The sequence below is a fragment of the Bombus vosnesenskii genome, unplaced genomic scaffold (assembly GCF_011952255.1).
Source record: "Bombus vosnesenskii isolate JDL3184/JDL3185 unplaced genomic scaffold, Bvos_JDL3184-5_v1.1 scf7180000013267, whole genome shotgun sequence".
Classification (NCBI taxonomy): domain Eukaryota; kingdom Metazoa; phylum Arthropoda; class Insecta; order Hymenoptera; family Apidae; genus Bombus; species Bombus vosnesenskii.
Genome location: NW_022882927.1, coordinates 2,338,461 through 2,363,648, shown reverse-complemented (window position 1 = coordinate 2,363,648; position 25,188 = coordinate 2,338,461). Strand labels below are relative to the sequence as shown.

General features: G+C 41.6%; 4 protein-coding genes across 6 annotated transcripts; 2 read left to right on the top strand and 2 right to left on the bottom strand.

Annotated features, from left to right (window-relative positions):
- Positions 1-91: 91 nt before the first annotated feature.
- On the top strand, positions 92-5,984 carry LOC117230525 (transferrin). Its single transcript, XM_033488096.1, has 9 exons — positions 92-335; positions 874-1,103; positions 1,513-1,816; positions 2,519-2,859; positions 3,544-3,794; positions 3,952-4,187; positions 4,589-4,868; positions 5,209-5,512; positions 5,805-5,984. Exons 1-9 carry the CDS (start codon positions 248-250, stop codon positions 5,892-5,894), a joined length of 2,124 nt encoding a protein of 707 aa, XP_033343987.1. The 5' UTR covers positions 92-247; the 3' UTR covers positions 5,895-5,984.
- Positions 5,968-10,989, bottom strand: LOC117230527. Its single transcript, XM_033488100.1, has 7 exons — positions 10,062-10,989; positions 9,854-9,977; positions 8,460-8,711; positions 7,187-7,348; positions 6,908-7,120; positions 6,577-6,749; positions 5,968-6,460 (listed from the first exon to the last, which is right to left on the bottom strand). Exons 1-7 carry the CDS (start codon positions 10,955-10,957, stop codon positions 6,271-6,273), a joined length of 2,010 nt encoding a protein of 669 aa, XP_033343991.1. The 5' UTR covers positions 10,958-10,989; the 3' UTR covers positions 5,968-6,270.
- Positions 10,990-11,127: 138 nt separating this feature from the next.
- On the bottom strand, positions 11,128-19,910 carry LOC117230526 (glutamate receptor U1-like). 3 transcript variants are annotated; one of them, XM_033488097.1, is made up of 12 exons: positions 19,841-19,910; positions 18,273-18,508; positions 18,102-18,202; positions 17,625-17,708; positions 17,234-17,539; positions 16,724-16,830; positions 14,996-15,166; positions 14,503-14,744; positions 13,953-14,167; positions 13,178-13,434; positions 13,041-13,113; positions 11,128-11,305 (listed from the first exon to the last, which is right to left on the bottom strand). In XM_033488097.1, exons 2-12 carry the CDS (start codon positions 18,481-18,483, stop codon positions 11,141-11,143), a joined length of 1,932 nt encoding a protein of 643 aa, XP_033343988.1. In that variant the 5' UTR covers positions 18,484-18,508; positions 19,841-19,910; the 3' UTR covers positions 11,128-11,140. The 3 variants fall into 3 exon arrangements, with proteins under 3 accessions (XP_033343988.1, XP_033343990.1, XP_033343989.1); XM_033488099.1 differs by lacking the exon at positions 19,841-19,910 and adding an exon at positions 18,906-19,007; XM_033488098.1 differs by lacking the exons at positions 13,041-13,113; positions 19,841-19,910 and having other exon boundaries at positions 11,133-11,305; positions 18,273-18,563.
- An 844-nt stretch (positions 19,911-20,754) lies between these two features.
- On the top strand, positions 20,755-23,575 carry LOC117230534. The gene is made up of 2 exons (XM_033488113.1): positions 20,755-21,025; positions 22,251-23,575. Exons 1-2 carry the CDS (start codon positions 20,938-20,940, stop codon positions 22,832-22,834), a joined length of 672 nt encoding a protein of 223 aa, XP_033344004.1. The 5' UTR covers positions 20,755-20,937; the 3' UTR covers positions 22,835-23,575.
- Positions 23,576-25,188: the final 1,613 nt, after the last annotated feature.

Here is a 25,188-nt window from a genome sequence, read left to right as displayed (position 1 = left end):
GCGATGATCTATCTCCGTCTCTGATTACTCCCTCCAGATCGCAGGTATTACGCGAGAACACAAGACGAGGAAAAAGGCGCTCCTCTATATAAACGGGCTGAGCAGGCTCTGAAAGCAGCTCGTAGGATCTCGCAACAGTTTATCGCGTCTTCAGTTTTTCTATCCGGTTGCGCATCTTTCTTACGTTCGATATTATATTCTCTTCTCTTGACGTTTTACTCGAGATAATTTGTGTACGCTGACGGCTATGATCTTCCGTCGTTCTGCCCTCGCGGCTCTCGCGTTCCTCACGAACGCGATACTTCTTACCACCGCTCATTCTTCTGAACGAATCTGTAAGTATGAGAATACGGTTACAACAGCTACGTGTTCCGATCAATTGTCTTTTCCAGGAACGAAACGCGAACATCCGAAAAGCAAAATACGTGCAATGTATAGCTATAGGTGGTCATAGGTAGATCGCGGATTTTTACGCGTATTCGTATCTTTGAGAATAGTATTGAAAAAGTAGAATCTCGGTGGAAAGTTGCTTTACCTGCCAAATCTTACGGAAAGCGTTTTGAACGTTCTAAAATACCAAAAATATTCTATTTTTCCATATTATGTGCGTTCTGTGCAATTTTACACTTTCGAGCGCCTTATCCGCACTTAAACGTCCGCGGTATCCAAAAGAATTTCCGTAAGTGCGGTAGAATCTCCTATGGCGTTGCAAGTGCGTACGGGTGTTTGCGAACTTCGTGTTAGAAGAATTAGAAAAATAAGAAAATGTTTTTTTCAATATGAAATAGAACAAGCGTGCATTTTATCTTATTGGACGTCGGCTGTGTCTTCGTGTACAAAGTGGCAATTTCTTATGATTATTTATTATTGCAGTTACGATATGCGTCCCCGAGGTGTATTGGAAAGAATGCGCGGACATGATCAAAGACTCAGCTGTCAAGGGAATTCCAATCTCGTGTATCTCTGGTCGCGATCGATACGAGTGCATCGAAAGGGTTGGTAAAAAGGAGGCCGATGTGGTAGCTGTCGATCCGGAAGATATGTACCTGGTGGCGAAGAACAACCACCTGCAGGAGAAAGCCGGCTACAACATTGTCGAACAGGTGAGACAATTTTAATTTATGATTTGCAAACGTACAAGAAGAATTGATGGGGGATTTCTTTAATTTATTTTACGACGATAGTGTATCTTAGTTTCGTAAACAATTTCTGTACAACATTTATTGTACATTTCAAATCGTTATAGTTTTTAATATGTAAAGAAATTGTCTATTTTTTTAATTATATTCATAAAAACATTTTAGAATTTGCACAAAAATTCACAGTCTGTTAATCTTCTATCGAAAAGATAGAACTGGAATTGGTAAATTGGATCGGTAGCGATCCGAGAGGAAAAAATTGTTCAGAATGTCGAGCTTTTACAAAGGTATTTCGAAATCATCGAAATCAGGCAGCAGATAGTTTCTTCGTAATTTCACCCTGGAATTTGACAATTTGCGTGCATCGCATCAGGTGAGAACAAAGGAGGAGCCACACGCGCCGTATCGTTACGAAGCTGTGGCCGTGATACACAAGGACCTGAACATCAACAACGTGCAGGGCTTGCGTGGATTAAAGTCCTGCCACACCGGTGTGGGCCGTAACGTTGGTTACAAAATTCCGATCACCAAACTCACTGACATGGGAGTACTGAACAATCTACACGATCCAGAATATTCAGCGCGCGAGAACGAGCTACGAGCGTTGAGTTCTCTCTTCTCCAAGGGATGTTTGGTCGGCACCTGGTCTCCGGATCCAGCGATCAACCGCAGACTTAGTAAGTTTCTCTAACTACAGCGACGACGATAGCGGTAATACCCATAGTAACATAGAACCAATTCTATTTAAAGTCGCCGTCTATCTAAAATCGTAGCTGAGCCCTCGCTGAAGCGACAAATTTATTTTTTTTTATTTTTAATTTGTGTTTTACCATTTATCCAGCTGGACATTTGGTAAATTTTTCTAACAAAGCGACAAATGAGAAACTTTTCATCGCATGCTGTTGCAGCTAGTTTCGAACAATAACTAGCGAGTATCGTGGGGTATACATTTTTAGACTGATTTCACATTTTTCTATCGATATGATCATGACAGTCGTATCTCATTAATGAAATTTCAGAAGATTTTGTGTAACATATTCGTAATAAATACTCAGATACGTTCGCCACTCGTTGTACTTCGACGGTATTAAAACGATGTTGCGCACATGTATTTCACTGTTAAAGTGGCTACAAAAGATATCTGTGCATATTCTTATTATTATCCTAAAGTGTTCTTTCTCTAGCAGGCTCTTTATTTTGTATACTTACATCGTATATCGATTTTGTATACTTACATGAAAGTACTGCTAAACGATACGAAATTTAGTCTACTTGAATCTAATTAAGCATTACATAAATCCTATAATAAATACAACTGTGTATACTTTTTACAGTCACTGTATATTCATGACTGACCACGTTTGCGTTCGATTTTTCAGAGGAAACCTATTCGAATATGTGCGCTCTTTGCGAGAAACCGGAAGTTTGCGACTACCCGGACATTTACTCTGGATACGAAGGCGCGTTGCGATGTCTCGCGCATAATGGTGGTGAGGTAGCGTGGACGAAGGTGATCTACGTGAAACGCTTCTTCGGCTTGCCAGTCGGCATGACACCTGCAGTCCCGACCTCAGAAAATCCTGCTGACTACCGATACTTCTGTCCGGACGGTAGCAAAGTACCGATAGACGCAAACACGAAACCTTGCACCTGGGCCGCCAGACCTTGGCAAGGATACATGGCCAACAACGCAGTGAAGGACGTAGAGGCGGTTCAAAAGGTTCCTTTTTACTTTTTTTAATTTCCCCCTTCCTTTTTCTTTTTCTCTTTCCTTTCTTTTCCTTGCAGAAGAATATGTGTACTACTAACTGATCAATACTGATTCTGAGTGTTGTATCATTGGATTCTGATAATTGTAAATACTGCTGGGTGTTTAGTAGCGATCAGTAATGACCAGTAGCGCGTAATAGTATCCCTGGATCATATTTCTAAGTTATTAAAACTTGTAGCTCGTAGCTGGAACCTAGCATTGGGATACCAAATCATTACCGGGGAAATACTAACAGTCGGTAATATCGGGTACCTCTTCGGTATTATTATACCTTTTAGTAGTTTTCAGTAGCTTTTCTCCGCTCTTTCTTACCTTTTTTCCTTATAGAAACAACTTAGTGAGATCTACTAAGAAGTATAATATCGAAAAAGCATTCAAGAGTACTCGCAACTGCCGAGTACTTTCTCGGTAATGCTTTGGTCCGATCAATGAAATCTACCGCGACCAGTTTTAAGCTACCAGAATCTTCGATAGCAATCGTAATACACGTAATACACGATAGTGGCTAACCAGAAATATTTCTCTGTAGAGGTTCCTTTCATGGGAAGCTTTCCTTCTTCTTCTTTTTCGTATTTTTCTTCTTCCTCGGCAAATCTCGTTGGTTAACATTTGAACACATTGTTGATCGTGCAGGAATTGACTGATCTTGGTAAACTAGGAGAGGAAAAAAAGGCAGCTTGGTGGAAAGACATCATGCTACTGGACGAAAAGACTTTAGCAGTCCCCGCGTCACCGGTATTGCCCGCGAACCACTTGAAAGACGCAAAATATCTTGATGTGATCGAAAGAAACTCTGGAGCTACAGACAAAAGTGCTCGATGGTGCGTCTGGTCCAAAAACGCTCTTGACAAGTGCAATGCTCTTGCAAAAGCAGCGTACTCGAGGTAAATCACGTTCGCTCTTCTGCTCTTACACGATAATTTATCGACTGATAATATCGGTAAATTGGTAGGTTGCGATGTTGATCTTCGAATTTTATCGTTTTAATCTGAAATAGGATAATTGGAGGATTTATCGTTGTTCGTTTTCGTGTTTCGTCAGAGATGTCAGACCAAAGTTCGAGTGTCTGCTCGAAAAGAGTCAAGACGACTGCTTGAAAGCCATCAAGATAGGTAACGCGGAATTATTGGTTGTCGAAGGAGGTTGGGCTTCTCATGCGATCAAGGACTTTAACGCGATCCCCATAATCGCGGAATCGTACGGCCCAGGTTCCACAGACCTCGGCGAGAGAGCAGCAGTGGCAGTTATCAAGAAATCTTCTTCGATAAACAAAATTGGTAAGAAATAAGAAGCGTTATTCCCGGCTAATATCTTAAAAAGCGTCGTTTCTCAAAAATCTCTGTTTTATATACGCAGTATGAATGGAAAATATTATTATATTATATAATAATAGAAAAAGATTTCATCCTTTCATCGGACGATAGGTTAAAAGTTACAGGTCTATTCAATTTTGATACTTCACTGTCATCACCGAATCGAATGAGAAATTTTTTAATGAGTTAGGAATAACAGTGCTGTGATAATGATATAGTAATGTATCATGAATCACGATACGCGTATGAGATACGCATACAGGAGTAAAATATAGGAAGATATAATAACACGTGACATAGTATCGGCTTATCTATGTGATAAGATAATCGGCTGTACTCATTGTCGTTTGTTGAATTGATTTCAGATGATCTGAAGGGCAAGAAATCTTGCCACAGTGGATACAAGGGTGACTTTGCCGGTTGGGCAGCACCGTCGCATGTATTGAAACATAAAAAGTTTATATCTTCGGAGGACGATCTAGCCAATTTCTTCACGGCATCGTGTGCCCCTGGAGCGCCAATCGAGTCGACACTGTGTCAACAATGCGTTGGAAACTCGGCGAGCAAGGACGATCGAATCCGAGAAGCGAGCAAATGCAAGCCAAATAACGAGGAAGCGTACATCGGCGGCAAGGGTGCTCTCGCGTAAGTCGATAAACTCCCAAACTGATTGATCGCAATCGCGAATAAACGTACGTGCATAGAATACGTGTTCATTTTGAAATTTATAATCTACGCGAAATATCAAATATCAAATGTTTCAAATATCAAATATCAAAGAAGAAAATATTCTAACGTTTTCGAGCGAGAGTGTCGTCTTGGCATGTAAATAAAATTCACCGCGGTAAAAACGCTAGAAATGTACAATTTTTTACACTGTTATGAACAAAAATACATACGACGTCGCGAATATGTTGCGTTGATCTGCAAGATCTTTTATAATTCTTGTTTTTCACTTTTTCTTCTTTTTTTTTGTCACATTTAGTTGCTTGTTAGAAGACAAGGGAGATGTCGCATTCCTGCCATCGCCAGCTTTGTTGAGCGACGTCGACTCCTCAAAGATAGAGTTACTTTGCCCGAATGGAGGACGCGCTGCTGTCAACGAATGGCAGACATGCAACTTAGGACTGGAGCCACCAAGGCTGATCGTCAGCTCGGCTGCTAAAACCGCGACCGCTTTGGAAGAGCTCACTCATGGTATATTAGCCGCCAGTGGCCTGTACTCGAAGCGACCCGATCTTCTGCACCTGTTCGGCACTTGGTCCGACCGATCGAATATACTGTTCAGGGTAATCAGCTTTCCTCCTCTTTTCTCCCAAAAATCGGCGATAATCTTTTTATGTAGAACTGAAAATTCTTTAAACTTAAATGTTTTATTTCGTAATTTTTTCTTCGCGTAATTTCTCCCACGACTTGTTCGATAGCGTGATAACGACGCTTTTATAAAATCCGTATGAAAGCATGTGAAACGTAGCGCGCGAAAGAAAATGCGAGAGCTAAGAAACAAGCGCTAGAGTTTTGTACGTAGTGCTTCTACGCTAGGACAAGTATCCAATCGATTTTGAACTTTCTCGATTTCAGGACGAGGCAAAGGGTCTCGTATCAGTGAACAAAACGTGGAACAAGTGGAACGATTGGCAACAAACCCAACAAACTTACGGCTTAGCATGAAGCTTGAGAGACACTATTCCTCGTCGCAGGTTTCAGATGGACGTGACGCTGTATATTTAACGATACAATAAAATAGCATAGCAAATAATTGATTTTATTCGTTTTAACAACAATCTGCATTTCTTCTCTTTGTACCAGAAAGTTACAAATATGAAACGAAATTATGACACAAAATCATCAGAATCGAGAACAATGTAAAGCCGGACGTTAATCCTACGCCAATAGGCGAGGACCACATATAACAAATAATAACAAGAGTAAAATAAAGTAAATAAATATACAATTAAATTCGAAATATAATCAAAATGATTAAAAAGAATAATCAAAATGGCAATTAAAAATAAATAAAGATCAGTCTTACCAATAAAAATCAATTCTACGGATCGAAAATAGTTTCTGTGGCAGGTATCCTGGTAACCTGCTGCAGGAAAGGTTTTGATATCCGACCGTATCTGCTGCGACAATATTTTTTGTATACCACATTGAAACTGTCCTGCTGCATTTGCGAATCTAACACGCGCCGCAATATTATAACACGAAGTGAATCGATCGCCTTGTCTTCTAACCTGAAAATAATCGCCTGATATTATATTAGTTGTACATACAACTCCAATTATGTAAATTATTCTCTCTCTCTCTCTCGACAAGTTCGGATAAATGGAGTTGCGAAAGCGATGTTAACCTCTGGGGCGAACTAAGAACGGCGGAGAGTAAACCTCTCCAGAACAACCATCGGGGTGTGGTATTGTCCCTTGCGACGTCCAAACCGATACCGAGCAGCAACTCTAATACTGTTATGCTGATCAATCTTGCTGATATTCTACAAAACCGCTCGTCCAGAAGCGTGATGTCGATCTGAAACATTCACGAAGAGAACAACAAGTTATGACTTGCTATTACGTGTTAAGTAAAATTCCATTTAAAGCTGCATAGAGCCATAAAGGGCCTAATAAAATCAACTTAAGGATCGAATAAATAAGAAACGAAATAGTAATAAAAAAAAAGATTTTCACCATGTAGCAGCCGCAATTGTATAGAAAAGCTCCAGTTTCCTCGGATACGTTGATGTAATGCTCGCAGCTGATGAAATGATGCGTAAAAAGGCTAAACGTATCGGCGAACGTGATGTTAAAATTAAGTATTTTCAAAATCTTCCTCTCGCAATCGATCAACAAGTCCTCTCTTCCTATGTAAAGATCATTGGCGAGGGACACCATCTTCGTAGCCTGCGTATAAACAACCAAAGCGTAAAATAAAGAAAATGTTTGCGAGGAATAGTCCCATTCGCTTACCGACGGAATCTTATGAAATTTCTCTTGTCTCTTGAGCACGATCCACAAACTGGCCAACGCGTACAATTGGATCATCATCGTATCCACGGAAAGCTTGTCCATAACGGCGTCGAACAGCTTCACTGATTGATACACGATGCGCGATGGATATCGGCAGTGTATCTACCAACAATAACGAGATTTGTCATTGTATGCGTAACGTGCAAGACGTCAATTACCAGAAGCAATGCTACACAGAGTTGTTTCTATTAGAACAAAACCAAGACGCTTTAACGAAGACACGCGAAGATAAAATGGAAACGGCATGATATGTCTGGATTAGGTGATTTTGTAATTTCGACATTGATTCGTAGCCGGGAGAAAGTAAGAAGTTTTTATCGTTCAAGAAAGAACAAGAATGCAGATAATAGGAACAGTCATATTCGAGGGAGATCATGGAAGATCGTCTGACGTGCTGAGGAAGATCCTAGTACGAGGGTAACGCTCGATAAGACGTTGATTGCCACTCAAATTTTATGTTATTTGCTCTAGAAACCGCGATAGATCGAAAAACATATTACACCATCGGCTACGTGGATACGAACTTCTCACACATGCAAGCTATTATTATATTATTAGACTAAAAAATGTGTACTATGTGTATTTATTTATTTGTAACGAATGTTTTCTCTTCAGGAAGGACGTTAACGCAACTTCTAATTATACATATTTGGCATATTTTACGGGTTTTGAGTGGTTTTCATAATTTCACTCGATATAAATATAATAAAAAGAATTATAGAACAGAGACAGAAAATTATTTAAAGCGATAAAAGTTAAGAGCCGCCGTACTATACCATAACATTTAATTTTTGCAAAATATTATCGAATGTTATTATATTTGCTTTTTGTATACTTTTTTCCGATAATTTTATAAATTACATCTAACCAAATTCTCTCCTAGTTTTTCAAATTTCTCATTCTACAAAGTCGAATAACGACCACCCTGATGACTACAATGGCGGCCAACGTTTCCAGGTAAAAATACTACGTAGCGATAGGAAGACCACGTGTTCGTTCATAGGTTATGGAAAAAAGCGGTAGAATCGTCGAATACACGCGCACCATCTTCTCTGTTCTTGTTGTTTTTAAAATTATTTCGATATTAAATTATTACTCGCCGGAAGACGAACAACGACACTGTCACTGTGCTCAAAGTAGTTTAGAAAAAGACAAACGAGAGGAGTACACGTGCATTCGACGATTGCGCCATTTTTTTTTTCGCTCTACTCACTCCAAGACGTATTATAAAAATGACGACCAGCCTCCTCTGCTCCGCGTTGATGTGTCTCGTTAAGAAACTACTCGACAATTGCGGTGCTTTTCGCTCCCTTTCACGCTCGATCATCGGCAGTTCATCGTGATATTCTCCATGATACAGTAATTCGGGGGGAGAAAGATCGATTTCTTCTTTTAAATCGTTTCGACATTCCAGTAGCTCGCCCTTAAATGCGCTTCTGTTATACTTGGTCCGTTGAATCACCACCTTAACATTTAAATTAAAAATAGTAGACAAATAGATTGAGTCTTTTAGATGGAGCGTAGTTGTGAGAGTTGGAAAGTGAGTATATATCTGAATAGTAACGATAACCGATTAGGGGAAACTCGATGAATGGGGTAGGGAGAGACGAAGGGTCGAAATGTAAATGGACGGGAAAAATCAAGGGTGAGAAATAACGTGCCATTATGAAGACGCACCAGTAAACGCGGAGAAATTCTACAGGTGTTGAGAACAAAATTTCGACCTCTTAATATATCGTTCATGTGTATACGTATAAATTATAGATGTTTAGACAACAAAAATTATGTACGAATCTATACGATTTGAATTATGTACGAATATGGTCGAACGTATATACACTCGAACAATTTATTCAAAAATAAAAGTTCACGTAAAAGAGCGCCACTTTGCATCCTTAACTTGTCTTTCTTCGTTTAACCCTTTCGCTTCGAATGCCGCTTATAAGCGGCGCCTGCGAGATAACCCGTAAATACGAGCGTCACACTTATAGATGACACCTACGAAATGATCTGTGAGTAGGAGCGCCGCATATAGGCGACGACTACGCGACGAATCCTAGGTTCGGCAGCTCGTACATCGGGCATTCACCAATGCCATCTGTAGTCAATAATATATGTTTTCGTTATCGACAGAACATTTTCTGTTGATTTTATCGATATATTGGATTTCACTTCTTAAAAGTTACTCAGTGTTGAAACAGTGTTGTTCATCAAAACGTCTTACGCAATATATTTCAAACATCCAAACGATCGTATACTGTTTCGTATTAAAAAATCTGTTAAATCCATTAACAGTGAACCGATATTTCATATATGGTTCTTACAAGAACCGTATTGTTATTTAAGACTTAGGAAAATTTATATACAGCAACCACGCACACTGTGCGCATTTCTGGCGCGCGTTTCCATTCAGTGACAGTACTTCGGCGGATTGGACTGCCGAAGCGAAAGGGTTAAATTAACTGTGTCTCGAGTTGCGCGCAACTGTCTGTATCTTGCGAATACGAACATGATCAAAACTGAGATTTCGTACGTTCGATCATTGACGGCAAGTTCCATTCCGATGGGACAGGTGTTATTTGAAAAAAACATTTAACGATTGTCTACCTTGATAGGAGTCTTTGGCGGTGGCGGTAGGAATGATACGTCGGCAGGCGTCGCCGTTTTTATTTCGTTTCGCAGGAAACCCTTTTCTCGAGCGATCTTCGGTGAGTTGGTCAAAATTTGTTTTCTGTCAGAAATTAAAGGCCGCGTCCGTAAAACGTGAACGCGTAACGTATCGAGCAAAAAAGATAGAAAAATCACGTAGTCGTACCTTTTGTCGTTGACCTTGTTTCTCGACCCTAGAGTTACAGTTATTTTTTCTATTGGCCTCGATACTGGTTTATTTAGAATCGCGTATTTATTAACCGACCCAAATCCAGAACTTTTGCTGCGCCAATCTATCGAAGATGAACGTTGCGACGTATTATGTGTGATGGTTCGCACCGGCTGAACGGAACGAGATCTGCGACGGGGTATCTTAGATGGCGGAAGCTGTTTGTCTATTCGTAGCTCCTCTACCGAGTGTCTTTTTCCAAACAATTTGTTCGACATTTCAATGTTTTTTGATTTAATTCGACGAACAGGGGGGCTCGTTGTCTCGTTTACCTGTTTAGGATCATTTCTTCCGTAGGATGACGTGACTTTCGACTCGATTTTCAAGTGACACAATACTCGTTTTGAATTGGGATTTACCCTCGGAGGGCAACTCGACCTCGAAGCGTCACTCGACCTCGAAGCGATATTCGACTTCGAAGCGACACTCGACTTCGAAGCGACACTCGACTTCGAAGCGACATTCGACTTCGAAGCGACACTCGACTTCGATGCGACATTCGACTTCGAAGCGACGCTCAACTTCGAAGCGACGCACAACTTCGAAGCGACGCTCGACTTTGAAGCGATATTTTTCTCATCGAAATGTATATGAAACGGTGTCTTTTTCGCTCGTGCGCTTCGTTCAAGCTCGCGGCTCACTCGGCTATCTTCGTTTCTCAAAGGTGTTCCCTTTCTTCGTTCTTCGTTCGAGCCTAAAGCGTGGCGCGTATCGCGCGAGATCGATGGTTTCTTTTTACCGGTTGCCACATTTTCCTTTTCACTCGATGGCACAGTTTCCTTAGTCGGGATCTTCGTTTTTAAGAAGCGCGCGTTTTGTCCCACGTGAGCCATCTATGCCGATTTTTTACCAAATATTCTCAGAATTTCTTTTCAGAAACTGTCTTCTATTCGATCTTATCCGACCGCTCCGGGGAAACGCGCACAACTGTGGCTTTGTTTATATTTACGTACTAATTTGATAACGCGTCGGCACGAGAGGACGATTCGCGCATGATCCGACAAATATCCGCCTGACTAATTTCCCGTAAACCGTTGATCGCCGCGAGATCGTTGCTCTCGATTGCGGGACACTATTCGTTCGACTAATAACACCAAACAGGTGACTAGATAAGACGAGATCAAAAAGAGAAGTAGAGGCACTGCGTCTTCCAGTTCTACCGAAGACCAACCAGATTTTGCCTGAAATCCCAAGAAGATCGTTATACTCGACTCGATACGATCGTTTATGTCTTGTCTACAAGGTTTATACCTTGGCAAAGTGAACACACAGTGGTTCACGAAAGTAGTCGAATACTGTTAGAAATTACTTATGTGGCATCGAGTGCGAGAAGGAGAACAGCGTTTTCACGACACTGTTTAACTTGTAGCGGCACATGAGTTAAAGGACAATACGAATCATGTTGTTGTTTTGCCTCGGAGTATAAGGATCGTTAGGATACGCTTAATGTAAGAACAAATAAACTCCGAGCAAAACAATGTCGCCGCTACGTGCAACCGTCGGACAGAAACGAATTTGAATTTTCCGACTCTCCCCCGACCAGTTTAAATAAGTTTAAATAATAATAATCACCGACTTCTCGTCGAATTTTCGGACGCGACTCGTCCAATCGTTCGGTAGCGACAAAATACGCCACAGTGCGGTACTTCATATGGAAAATCACGCCAGGCCCTTCCGTCTTCAACGAACGTCGACGCCTCGCCTTCAACCAACGTCGACGCCTCGCCTTCAACCAACGTCGACGCCTGGCCTTCAACGAACGTCGACGCCTCGCCTCCGCTCGACGCGAGCAGCCGAAGGCGAGATTTGAGACGATGATCGAGCAAGGAGTGACGCGGCCAGTGAATAGTCCATGGGCATCGCCTCTGCGCGTCATACCAAAGAAAAACGGAGGCCTACGACACCGCGGCGACCGCGTGTCGAACGCCTGCATCGTATCGACAGGTATCCACCGCCGCATATCGAGGATGTCGCGCAACATCTGCACGAGTTTGACAACAAGCGGCCGACGCTTTACCCCGCATCGAAACGACAAACCCGCAGATGCCGAACTTTCGCAACCGCGCACGAAAACGACGAGCGAAGTCGTACAACCGTATGTACAACAAAAGAAAGAAAGTCTTCGTAAAGCAATTTCAACAAATATAAAAACGTTATCACTGGTAGGGAGGTGATGTAGCGGCGCGTGAGTTAGAGGACAATCATGTTGTTGTTTTGCCTCGGAGTTTCAAGATCGTTAGGATACGCGTAATGTAAGAACAAATAAACTCCGAGCAAAACAATGTCGCCGCTACGTGCAACCGTCGGACAAAAACGAATTTGACTCTTCCGACTCTCCCACGACCAGTATAAATAAACGGACGCGATCGCAAGGAAATGAGTTACAGTCAGTTGTCGATCAGTTATCAACGAATTATCAGCGATCTAATTAACGAGTCATTAGCGATTCTGTTTTACCACTTATACACTGTCTTAGCGAATCGGTTAGTACGAGCGTCTTTGCCAACATCATCTGAAACGGTGAGCGAATGAGTCGTTACAGTGAGCCGTTATGGTGGCGCATCGCACTTGTGGTTAAATCGCAGAGCGACTAGAATTACGAATAACGATAATAATAGAAAAAATATAAGACATGTGATATAATACTCGTTAAAAATTTCCGCGGTAAGCGTTCGAATACCTTCGTCAATCACCGTATCTAACGAATGAAATAACTTTGCCATGCCACAAAGTTCCTTTTCGTTAATGCGTCAAAAATTCAAACATTTCTGAAGCAAGCGTGGCTTTTTTATTCGCTTTAATCCTTTACGGAGTTTTCGTCGAATGTAATTAATTTCCAGTGTGTGCTGCCGCTTCGCTCCACGCGATATACTAATTGCAAGTATGCATATTTTATGATAGTTCACAACGACTCACCCAACGCACTTGGCTAGACCATTCGAGCTTCAGCAGCCGCTGAAGGATGCCGCTATCCCGTAGCAGAAGAATGCTACGAAGGATAAGTCACCGATAAAGAGAGAAGAAAGAACGACGCAACGCTATATTTGACTCACTTGGTGTCGATAATGCCACGATAAGGACTGTGACTCGGGACTGCCATGGCTATCGTAGTCTGCATTATCGCATCCAGAGGTTCTACCGCGCACTCGACTTTCCCTTGCAGCACGGTGGCCATATTATCCAGCGTCATGAAAGCGTATTTCTTCTCCTGACAAACACGATTCAAGCCGTCGAAATAGTTTACCGGCAGATCAAGTTCCCTGGCCAACAGCTCCTCGAACATGACCGTGAGCATGGTGTCACTGGTGTTCTATTTGTGCCCGAGAAAAACCAGCGAAATATTTTCAGAGTAAATTGCGAAACTACTCGTACCTTTGTAAATTGTTGAAATCCGACGATCGTAATATTCTTTGACGATATACATTTAAAGGTTTATCAACAGGAATATTGTTTGGCTTTCGATCGATATATCGTTTATTGAAATATATCGATTCGTTGTAATTAAGCTGCGGATTTTTCCGCACTTATAAACAAATTTTAACGCGCAAAAACATATAGAGTGCTAAATGAAATATGCAGTTTCCCAGGGAAACTTTTAATTATAATATTTGAAGGATGAAGCAAATCTCTCAATTAGATCGCGTTTCTTTAGGTACGCTTATAACATTGTGAATTTTCTAGAAAAATTTATTTATAATAGATCATATGCAGTACGAATGGGAAATCGTCGCAAATCTATGTCGCAAAGAGTATTGATCGTTCGAATTGAATAATTGGGACGCGTCGTAGTTGGTGGCGGATGGTGGACGTAGAAGTACTATCTCTTACCTGGAAGAAACTGTAATCGGCCGAATCACCAACCACGGCAAATCGATAGGTACCATCTTTCAGCAAACCCTCCATCGTGGTAAATGGCATCACGAACGTCTTTATGGCCAAGAAGCTGATTAGCGCTGCCGAATAAGCTGCAAGCACCACCACGCCTGTCAAGTGAACGTTCAGATGCACCAGTCGCGTGGGATCCAAAGGAGACGGTTCCATGCCTGTTCGCAAATTCGAAATTACGTCTCCCTGTCCTTCGACATTACCAAAGTATTTAAACTAGACCGCTAGACTACCGATTCTTATGCAAATTCATTTTTTCGGGAATATAGTTGGAAGAGTATAAGCCGGCATCGTTTAATTTAGCTTGTAGCGGAAACGGTTTCGTATATACATTCGTGTGCAACGAAGCAAATACTTTTGAACTTAGTAAATAGTTCAATAAAAACAAGTTTAACTTAGTTTAATAAAAATTAACTCGTAGATTTCCTTAGGTGGCTTCCTCGCTCGTAACTGGCGCGCCAAATTTGCCAAATTCGATTGGCCTCTCACTCACCCTGTCCGCAGAACGCACCAAATACGTAGAAGAGAATCTCGGACAAGGTGGACCTAGAATTGGGCCTGAGATCAACCGGAAACCAATTCACTTTTCTCGAGAGAACATCGATCCCGGTGATCGTCAGCGCCACTACCACGACGGTCAGACCGATTGCGTTCCAAACGTTGAATGCAAATGGTGCCAAGTACGTGTTCCATTTCACTGCTGTTGTGTCCGGTCTCCTGATGTATGCGCGGCATCTGAATGAAAAGGAGGCAAGAAGAAGGCAAGCAAGAGATACGTCTGATCCGATACGTTGCATGCGGTAAGTTGTTAGAGGAATTGCAGGATTGATTTCTTGGATCTGTTGCTTGCAGGCGGAGGTAAAAAATGACTGTTAATGACCATCAGATTGCAGACTCTTACGCATCGCCCGGCGTACCACGTCGCGACGAGCGAATAAACGATAGTAATAGCGATAATAGAAGAAAGCTGCTGACTCTTAACTTACTTGGTCGAGTAGACGGGAGTGGTAAATTTAATGGCCTCCAGTCTGTCGGACGACATCATCAGCTCAGTTGCCGCGAGATCTGCCTTGTCTTCTACCAACATTCTGATCGAACCTGTCCACGTGCCGTTTGGTAATCGGGTACCCCATGAGCTAGCCTCCATATAGGTAAACCTGAGACCCTCGGTGTCGCGCGAGTCATTTGAAAGAGACATAAAAAATTATGCAAATGAATACTACTCTTTCTCATTTGTACGTGTATTAAGTCTTATATCGAAGTATACTCTTTTTTATTTGTGTATTAACTCTCCGTAGATCGACGCTTTGGAACATGCGGCGAACGTAAATTACAACAGTCGCGTACAAATGGACCTAGGACCTCATTGAGATTAGTCGAATTATTTGAATTCGAGCGACTTAAAATTCAAACGACGACCGAAGTAAATTACAGATTTATAGCGGTAAAGTGGGGTTGTCAAGCCGCTTGGATTCGAGTGGCTTGCTTGATCATGCTCTGAACGTCAGACGAAGCTCAATTTAAATCTTCGAGAGTCACCTCCCTCGCGAAGTTGTCGACAAATCGAGCCCGATATCGCGATCTTCGTGCACGATGGACTGTCTATTTGACAAACGAGAAAGGGTAAGAGAAAGAAGAGGAAGAAGAAGAAGAAGAAGAAGAAGGGCTACGGAATCGTCCAACGCGGAGAGCATGCTACGAGGCTTCGCATCGAAATGTCTAGAACCCGTTAGCTCAAGGAGAAGTTCCTTACCGTACGTAGTTAGATGCGCTTAAAATTAAAGAAAAATTGGTTTAACCATTTTTCACAACATAACACGAGAAAATCTTGAGTAGAGATAACAGTAACTTTACATCTGATATTTACTACTTACTCGTTGTTACTGGACTGCGAATGTTTATGTAATATTTCTGTCAGAATTATTCTTCATTCCTTTTATTCGTTCCTAAATTTATTTCAGCTACAGAGATTTATTTTGCCCACTAAATGTCGTATAATAGATGCGCGATGGTGTTACGCAGCACAGCCGCGACTCCGCGGCGATATTTTTACGAAAGATATCGACGAAGCGGTGACGGCCGGAAGAGAGAATGGTTCGAAGAGAGATCGGCCGCTAATCAAGACGAATACTTTCGGAAGGAAACGGCCAGGCAGCTGAGAGAACTTCGACGTGCCCTCAAGAGGAAAGCCGAGCAAGAAGATGACGCGACGACTGTCAGAAAGAAAAAGACTAGAAGGCACGACGTAGCATGCTCTTGCGACGAGGACGAAGATACGAACTTGAAAACATGAACGAAAGCAAACCGATGGGAACGCTTGATCAATGATCACATGGTACAATGGTTCGCGAACGCTTAAGAAACCTTTTTTGAATGTATTAACGATGCGTGTCGTACGAAACGTAACGTCTCGTTAGGAGGGAGGCGTCTCTCCCTGAAAAAGAAGATTCTTAGTTCCAATTTTCTAGATATTACGTGTATTGTAATTTAAATTTGTTTCGATGAAAGTAATAGTAGTATAAGATATTCTATTAACAATATCCATCCTTAAAATAATTTTCCATTAGAAAATTCGAACGTGATACCAGTTTCCCAAAATATGTAACAGCAGCTCTCCTATAATCACCCTATACTCGTAAAAGTTTTCTACGATAATTGAATTGAATCTCACTGTATATCGTAATCGGTATAGTTTCTGTAAACGCTATACTAACGTGCAATTCATTCCTTTTTGCAGCAGTTGAATCACTTCACCGAAGAAACCGCCGATCCTAGAAGGCTGACCAGCTTTATTGCGAATGATCCGCGAAACTGGAGGATCCTGCCAGTGAAACGATTCGTCAATAGCGATCGATAGCTCCTCGGATATTTCTGTTCTTATGTAAGTATCGAGACGCTTGCAGAAAGCAAGTAGCGGTGTTAGATTAAATTAAGTCAACAAAGTACAATGGCTGGCGAAAGAAAGTTTACAAAGTGAGTACAGAAAGACATCATAATTTTACAAACTGGATTTCTATTTGATAAGAGCGGTAAATTAATATAACGTAGTATATATCTTCATGTATAATACATGATTGTATATATATACAAAATTTGTATATGCCACGGAATAGCTGACTATTAGCAATACGATAAAAAGCTTTTAACGCGATAATTACCGAAATCCATACGGTATCAGTTTTAAACGTTCTTTTACCTGTGTACGAACGATCGCGGTAACTCACGTGAACGGAAACCACTCGTATGTTGCGTCCATTTAGATCGTTTCTACGTTGATATAATCCAAGCTGAGGTCCCTGGAATCCTTCTCTCGCATTCCACTCGCCAAACTTCATCGATCTCAGATTATCCTCCTTGCTGATTTGGTACACGTCCCGGACAATCTCACCTGTTCCCTTCGAATCTCTCTGAGTCACCATCAGAATGCAGTCAAATGGTACGTAGACGTTCGACAAAAATTCGTCGAATCTAGTGCCGTCCCTCAGGAACAGCAACCACGTCGGATAAGACATCGTGATCCATTTGGAAACCTGTTATCGTTTCGTTTGGATTCGTCGACGATCTTCCGTTTCTTTTCTCTGGTATTTCCTCTTACCTGTCTTTATTTTCACTCACCGAAATGAATTGCTCCCTGATCTCGTCGAGGTCGTTCAATAACACGAACAACGGCCTTTTGATGTGATGATAAGTCTTTCCTACCTGAAACGAGATGCGATAGCCGATTGAGTTACGCCACAAGACATTAAATAGCGAATATCGAGGCTCACGAACGAGCGAACACATTGACTCTAAAAAGCTGATCAGTGTTTTTGAATTCATTGAAAGATACAAGACGAGTGTCTTCCTTTTTCTTTTTTTTTTTAATATTTTTCTGCAAATGATTGAAAATATACGTTTTGATAGCAGATGTAACAGAAATACAAGAAATCGTTCGTTCCGAATTTGTCCTCCTTTTATTGTCTTTTTACTGGACTATAGTCAACAAATTGAGAACTTGATCGCAACATCGCGTCGCTGATATACGTTTCACAGAATACCGGAATATTTCTAAATACGGAATCCGTCGAATCCGACATTTCTTGGTAAACCTACTCGATCCTTGAACATGCTAAAATCCATAATCACAGTCCGGATGTTCAGAGATCCACTTAAGTACCTTTGGAGCGCCAACAGTCCTTCCATATCTTCCAATCCTAAAACGATCATCCACGGTTCCATCTTCAACGTTACGTTCTTACATTCATTGAAACATCACCGGCTCACCTTTCTTCTCTATCACGTTCATCGTGCCGTGAAAAAGTATGATGCAGGTGTTGTTGAAGTGATCGTGAACACCCTTGATCAAACTCTCGTAGACTTTGAGCGGTCGTATCAAAACAGGTTCAGCGTCTGCCAAAGACGCGGAGAGGCGCGTGCTTCTTGAGACGCACAGTAGCAGCAACGTCGCACAAAATTCCCGTCTGAACCGAAGCATGGTCACCTCCTTCGTTAATAATTTTCTAGCAGCCGAAAGAGCGTAAGTGAAAATTGTTAGTTTTTCGGAGAAGCTTTCCAACGCGAAGCCATTATATTAAATTTCCAACATATTGGGTTGACAGCTAAGAGATTGCGGACTTTGTCAATACCACCTAATGACAAAATCTGGAAAACAATCTGGAATTGGTCTCGGGAATATTTCTCGCTGCGTTGACACTGACTATGCATGCGATCAGTTAGCGATACGAATGAAGAACTATCCTCGAGAGCAACTCGCGATAGCTTTACTATCGAATGAACACTTAGCTTTGGAATCCCACGGGTAAAAAAGCAGGATAGGAGCGAAATTGAAATTGACTCGTGCCGTTAGAATCATAAGCAAAAGACAACGACGTAGAAAAATAGCAGCTTACTTAGTACTTATCCTGTTGGCCAAAATCTAGCTGATACCCCTTTGCCCACGCACCACAAAATTGTCTCGTACACGACAAAGTTCGTCGACGGTCGATTAGTATCACGACTATTACTCACTCGTTCGCGGCTGTCACGCGACTGATTCTACCTTCCCGATTTCCAAGTCTGAACGTACCTACGTCCATCTAAATTAAACTAGATAGTGATGTATGAAATTGCTCGATCATACGAGAGCGGAACGTCGAAGATAGCGAAGCACGTTACACGTCTTGTCAGGAAATTGACGGTTGGTCGATCGAATCGCATCAGATACGCTCGATTAATCCGCGTCCTCCTCTTCTTCCGATGCGATAGTTGCCTAGACCGTTGCGTCCACCAAAGCACAACAAAGTTACATAGAAATCGATCGCAATGGCATGGATCGAAACGGTCGTTTCTGACGATACGTCAGAGTCAGTGACTCTTCCAATTCTGATACTCCGCTCTGTAGCATCTTCGCGCGATCAAAGTTTAAGTGTCGCTTACTGTACACTGTCGTACACGAGTATCCGGAGATTTGTAGTGTTTGGTAATATTTTATCAAATCCGGTACTCGGAGTATTTGGCAAATTTGCGATAATAATACGATAATATCTACCAAGTTTTTAAACTGCCGATTAATCAACGACTACGGGTAGCACTTGCTATCTTCTTACGGAAATTATACATTTAAATTCCGTTAGAAAAAACGAAAAAGTCAGACTTGGGAAGCGTGTGTAATAATACCGAAGAAAACTGGCACGAAATTGTTAATAAATATCGGTTAAGTTCTATATATAATTGCGACGATCACTTTCCTCTTTCCTTGCAAACTTATAAACTAATCACGTCGAAGAAGAGCGACTGTCTGGATACTCTTATAGCATATTTTATTCTGTTCAAGTTGGTTCTCATTTACTTACGATGTTTGACCAGCTTCGCAAACACTGACTTTCCCATAACCAGCGTTTTCGTGATTCTCGTTCAGGAGAAAGAAATTCAAACGGGTCCCACGTGAATATTCCCACGTGAATGATACATCTCGTAGAAAGAAGAGAAAAAAGATCGATCGACTTTGTCCATGACTCTTTTCATTCCTTTACGTTTCGTTCCGACCGGGGCAGGCATGAATTATAGCGAAGGTAAATTTCAAAATCGTGCAGCATCGAAAAAGATGTCTAACGCGAGAGACAAAAACGTTGGCACAGTGGGAGCGTAAAAATGAGAGGAGCAATATTCTCTACGTATCTAAATATACTCAACCACGCACGTACGTATGATATCTAGATCCTACAAGTTTATGAAGAAATGTCGAGTATTTTATAACACTGTGATAAACTATTTCTCTGCATTCTAAAAACTGGACTTGACGAAAAATTTCTTCTCAAAAAATTCAGTCACGATACACGATTATTGGGCACGATAATCGATCGTTGAATCTATAACAATGAAATCCGGAAACTTTTTACCTGCATCCTTAATCATCGATAAGAGGTAGACGACGAAGAATGCGGAGTACGACTCTAAATGACGTTGCCGAATCCGGTGCGGTGCCGAACACGAGCAGGAAATGGCAACTCGTGATAGAAACTATTCGCGTAAAAATAAATAACAAATTGCAAGAATTTTTCTTTGCGAAAATTCGAAATGATGCGATAATGTCGGATATAATTGCCACGGCTCGCAATCACCCCACCCGCTCCTCCTACATTTCGTTGTGTAGTTCGAGGTGAGTCAAACAAGAGGGTTGGCATTTGGCGATAAGCGTCGATTTGCACGCGATAAACAGCAATAAATAATACTGAAAAATATTCGACTGACGCAATTTTCCGTTAGGCGATTTCATCGCGTGACACGTAAAAAGCATGCAAGGTTGTAAATTAGCATCGATAACGAGTCAAATGACAGTTTGACCGTGTTGGGAAGTCGATAAAGGGTATAAGCCGATCGCGATTCCGATGGTCGACCAAAAGTCAGAGACCAAGTTTCCAACAACCGTGATCCACATCGAACTTGCGCTATGAACACCGTTACGATCGTCTTACTGTTGTCGATGTGCTTTTGCGCACTGTGCGGGGCTACTCCTGCTGTTTCTTCTCTCGATCAAGGTAAAAAACGGCTGCGATCGATCGATCCGCTGCTACACAATCTTGCGCCATTGAATAATATCTTATCATTACCGAAACTTTATAAGTCGGTAGCTACAAGACATTAGTATTAATAAATTCCCTCTTACTATTGTAATAGTAAGTCTGACAATGAAATATTAAAGGCAAAGTTTACGAGTCACGAGTTATCTTGTGTCATCTATCGGACTACGAATTAAATACAACCATTGCGAATACGCTTTTTTCTCTGTTTAAGGCCATTAACAACTACATACTTTTACATTGATAGACTTCTTTATTCGTTCGTTTATTTATTCTGTCTTATCAATCTTAGTTCGTATTCACGCTTGTTACGCGGCACCCGGCTTTTCAACGTTGACGCTTTTAAAGCTGACTTTCAATTTTCTGATTCTATCGCTGGAATACGTGCTCTTGTAAATGAATTTATCCACCGATCGTCTTGACTTGTTTTCCGCTCCCATTGACAATCGCGGATAACCTGCTTCGAGAGTAATTCATTTTCGATGCAATTCTTTATACAGGGTGGTTGGTAACTGCGGAACCAACGGTACAAGCAGAAAGGGGGTGATTCTACGCGAAAAAAGAAGACGAAAATATAGAATAACAATTTTTCGTTCGAGGCTTTGTTTTCGAGAAAATCGACTTTGAATTTTCGCTCGGTACACCTGCGCTTTATCGCGTCTCGTTATAACGGATCTCACTGTAGATTTTTAAAAAATTTTATTCTATATTTTCGACTTCTTTTTTCGCGTAGAATCACCCCCTTTCCGCTTGTACCACCAGTTACCAACCACCCTGTATAAATACCGGTGTGAAATCGTAAAATTGTGAAAGAGAATTTCGTAATCCGGCATATACTTTGTCTATTTACTGATACTAGGTACGTTGATAAATTGCCAAGTTACAAGGCTCCATATCGCGTCACAGATGTGTGTTACGTTACGCCTATAAATTATCGACTTCTCTTTTACAATTTCCCAACTTTTTATCACATAGCTTGTAACCGTCGTTAACTTTACTCGTAAACTTTCCTCTATTTTACTCATAGCACACTTATCACTTTTATTCATGGTTTACGAATACCGGTAACTTGCAACTGCTGTGACTCGTGAAATTTTGCCAATGACGTTAACGTGAATCTTCGATTGCGCAAGAGGCACGTGTTCAAGGGTAGTGCAATTTTATTAACGGGATCACGTTCCAGTTGGACTTATCCCGAGCAACGAGGTTGATACAAAGTTGCAGCGCATCGCGCGGCAGTCTTCTACATCCGACTTCATCGAAGAAACCATATCGAGACTTGTTAATATTCCGGCCAACCTGACGACCAACATCGTAAAGTTTATCCTTTCGATCATCTCCAGGATCAAATCAACGTTTCTCTCGTGGATCGAAAACATCGAATCGTTCCTCGAAAACCCTTTAACGCTGCTCAATAACAGTCAGAATTCTAATCAGAGACGACGAAGATCAAACGTGTCGAATGGCCTATCAGATTTAATAAGTGATTTGCCGAACTTGCTACATTTACCGGTAAGCTATTTGCAAGAAACGACAAGCTCGATCGGAGATTCTGTTGGTGAGAAAATCAAACATATCGCAAAAGCTATAATAAAATTGGTATGGGACTTTATAAGGACGCGACTATTACCCTGGCTTCACGAAGTGCTCAGCAAAGTCCAGCACTCAGATATTTTGCCATCCTTTTTGAACGAAGCGATCGGAAATGTCGATTCTATTTATTCCCTTTTGCGCCTGGTCACCGAAATCACCTCGAACAGTTCATGAGTCTCGCGTGGCATCGTGATATAATTTTGGCTCGAGAGGCTGGTCGACATTATCTTCTTGATTTTAACGCTAGAGTCGTCAAATAAGTCGTAACGTTTGGTATTTAAGACTTTCTCTTTCTACTTTTATCTCTTCCTTTTTTCTTTTTGTTTGTTAAACGTTTGTATCTAATGGTGTTTAACTTTATCGAGACAAAGATATGAAACTGTACGAGCAAGTGTACTTATTTCGTTTGTCACGTTCATTTAATCTTAGTTGACTGTTGCGTAATATGTTTAGATACATATATGTTGATAATACGCTCTAGTGCGAAGAGAGGAAAATACAAAATTCCGGGCGCAAGACGCGTAAGAGGAGAAGCTTCGAAAACAATTTATTATTATTATTATTTATTTCATCGTAATGTTTTTGTATGGGAATCTTTAATTTGCGTGTTGATATGCGTGCGAGGGAAACAAGATTTCTCCGTCAATTTTTCTAACGTGGTATATCAAACAGGGAAAAAGACAGTGACGACCCGAATAACAGACGTACGTTCGAGAACTGTTTCTCGATAATCGATGCGGATAGGATCGATTTATTAATTGTTATAACAGAGTTTATATGTATAATAAAGTGAGCGACAACAAACTTTTAACCGCTGTCATTACACTTGGTTCGGAAGGATGGAAAAAAGATAAAAATTCCTAAAACTTCTTATAAATGTTACATTCCACGTTGTGAAATATATATTCAATCTTCTACACAGCATAATTTATATATCCTTGTTTTTCCTCTTATCAGTCATTGCGCTTCTTTCGCCATCTTTATCTTTCTTGTTTTACGATCGTCTTGCGAAAACGCTTGCAACCAGAACAGCAACAAGTGTAAAGAATAACAGGAGAAATCTTCTCCATTGTTAAGGAGTGCGGGTGCAAGATACGTTCGCCAATTACGTGCCTATACGATTACCAGCAAAATCGGTTCTACAAATGCAATGCGGGACATTTGGCATGCAATCGATTCTTTCGCCATTCTTTTTCTTTTTTTTTTTCTTGTTTGCTATTTTCTTGGAAACAGATATCAGTTACCTAGGCTTTAAACTTACACGATGATTAGATGACACATTCGTCCGGATATTTCGTGAACGTTCTAAATCGTCTTTTCCATGGAGCTGATCTGTAACGTCGAGACAAAACGCAACGTGCTAACAGTAGATGCGAGTCTCTTTTCGCGACGTATCGGTTCATTGATCGTTCGTCACGAGACTCGGTTAGGGATTAAACCGCGTATTCCAGGAAAAGCAGAATGACGCGAGTAAACAACGAAACCGAGCGCGTGTAAAATCACTGTTACGTAAGTCGAAGGACGCGTCTAATCGTGCATCGCGTCATCGTACTATTCGCCGCGACTCGCCTCTTTCCCGCAGCTCTTTGCTGCTCGTACACGAAGCGCGAAAACCATGAAATCGCCAGTGAAATGCACACGATCTAACGTCAGCTTCATCTTCCAGCTCTTCAACGTCACAGCGTTCTCCATTCATCGGAAATGAGCAAATTTTATTCGGCGTACGATAACCGTCCGCCGATAGCTCGCTGTCGCATAGTCGGTTTCGCGTATTCTATTTATAAAATTCGTCAAGTCGTAAGCTTTTGAGTCATAGAATTTCCATAACCTCGCGTATACCGCTAATTACACGCGAATTGCCCACGGTATGTGGTGGAGCGATAAGCACCGATGCACCGGGATGCGCCGCGTCGCGACCAAGCCTTTGTCGTTGATGACCGTAAGCGTCCGTGAACGCGCCCGCCCATCCGAAGTCACGTTTCAACGCCAACCACGGCCGTTAATTCGCACGTCTGGTTCGGCGAATCGCGCGTCAAATCCACGCAGGACACACGACAATTGTACACGATTAGGAATCTACGTATAGATGGACTGCGTGTTTAGTCAGCACGATGAAAAATAAAAGTATGGTATTTCGTAGTTTATACAATATCGTATTAAATCGTATTGGTCGAAGCTCGTTTCAACGACACTCGATTCGCGTGTCTTACAATCCATCGAACATCCGTTTACGAGTTTACATGTTATCGCGTTACAACATACCGCGATTATTCGTTTGTGGACCATCGCGAGCGCGCGGGCGGACGTGCACGAGCTCGTTCCTATTCGTTTCTCGCCACAATGCAGGTGAACGCGTACGCGCCTCTACCAGCGTGCATCAGTTGCTCGCGAAATTGCAGTTGAGTCGCGTCTTTTCCAAACCGAATCCCTAAACCGACCAGTCGTTCGCAGATACTCGTTCGACGACGATCGTCGCGGCAATGGATCGTTTACCGCGTTAATCGATTGCGATTCCGCTACTTTGCAGC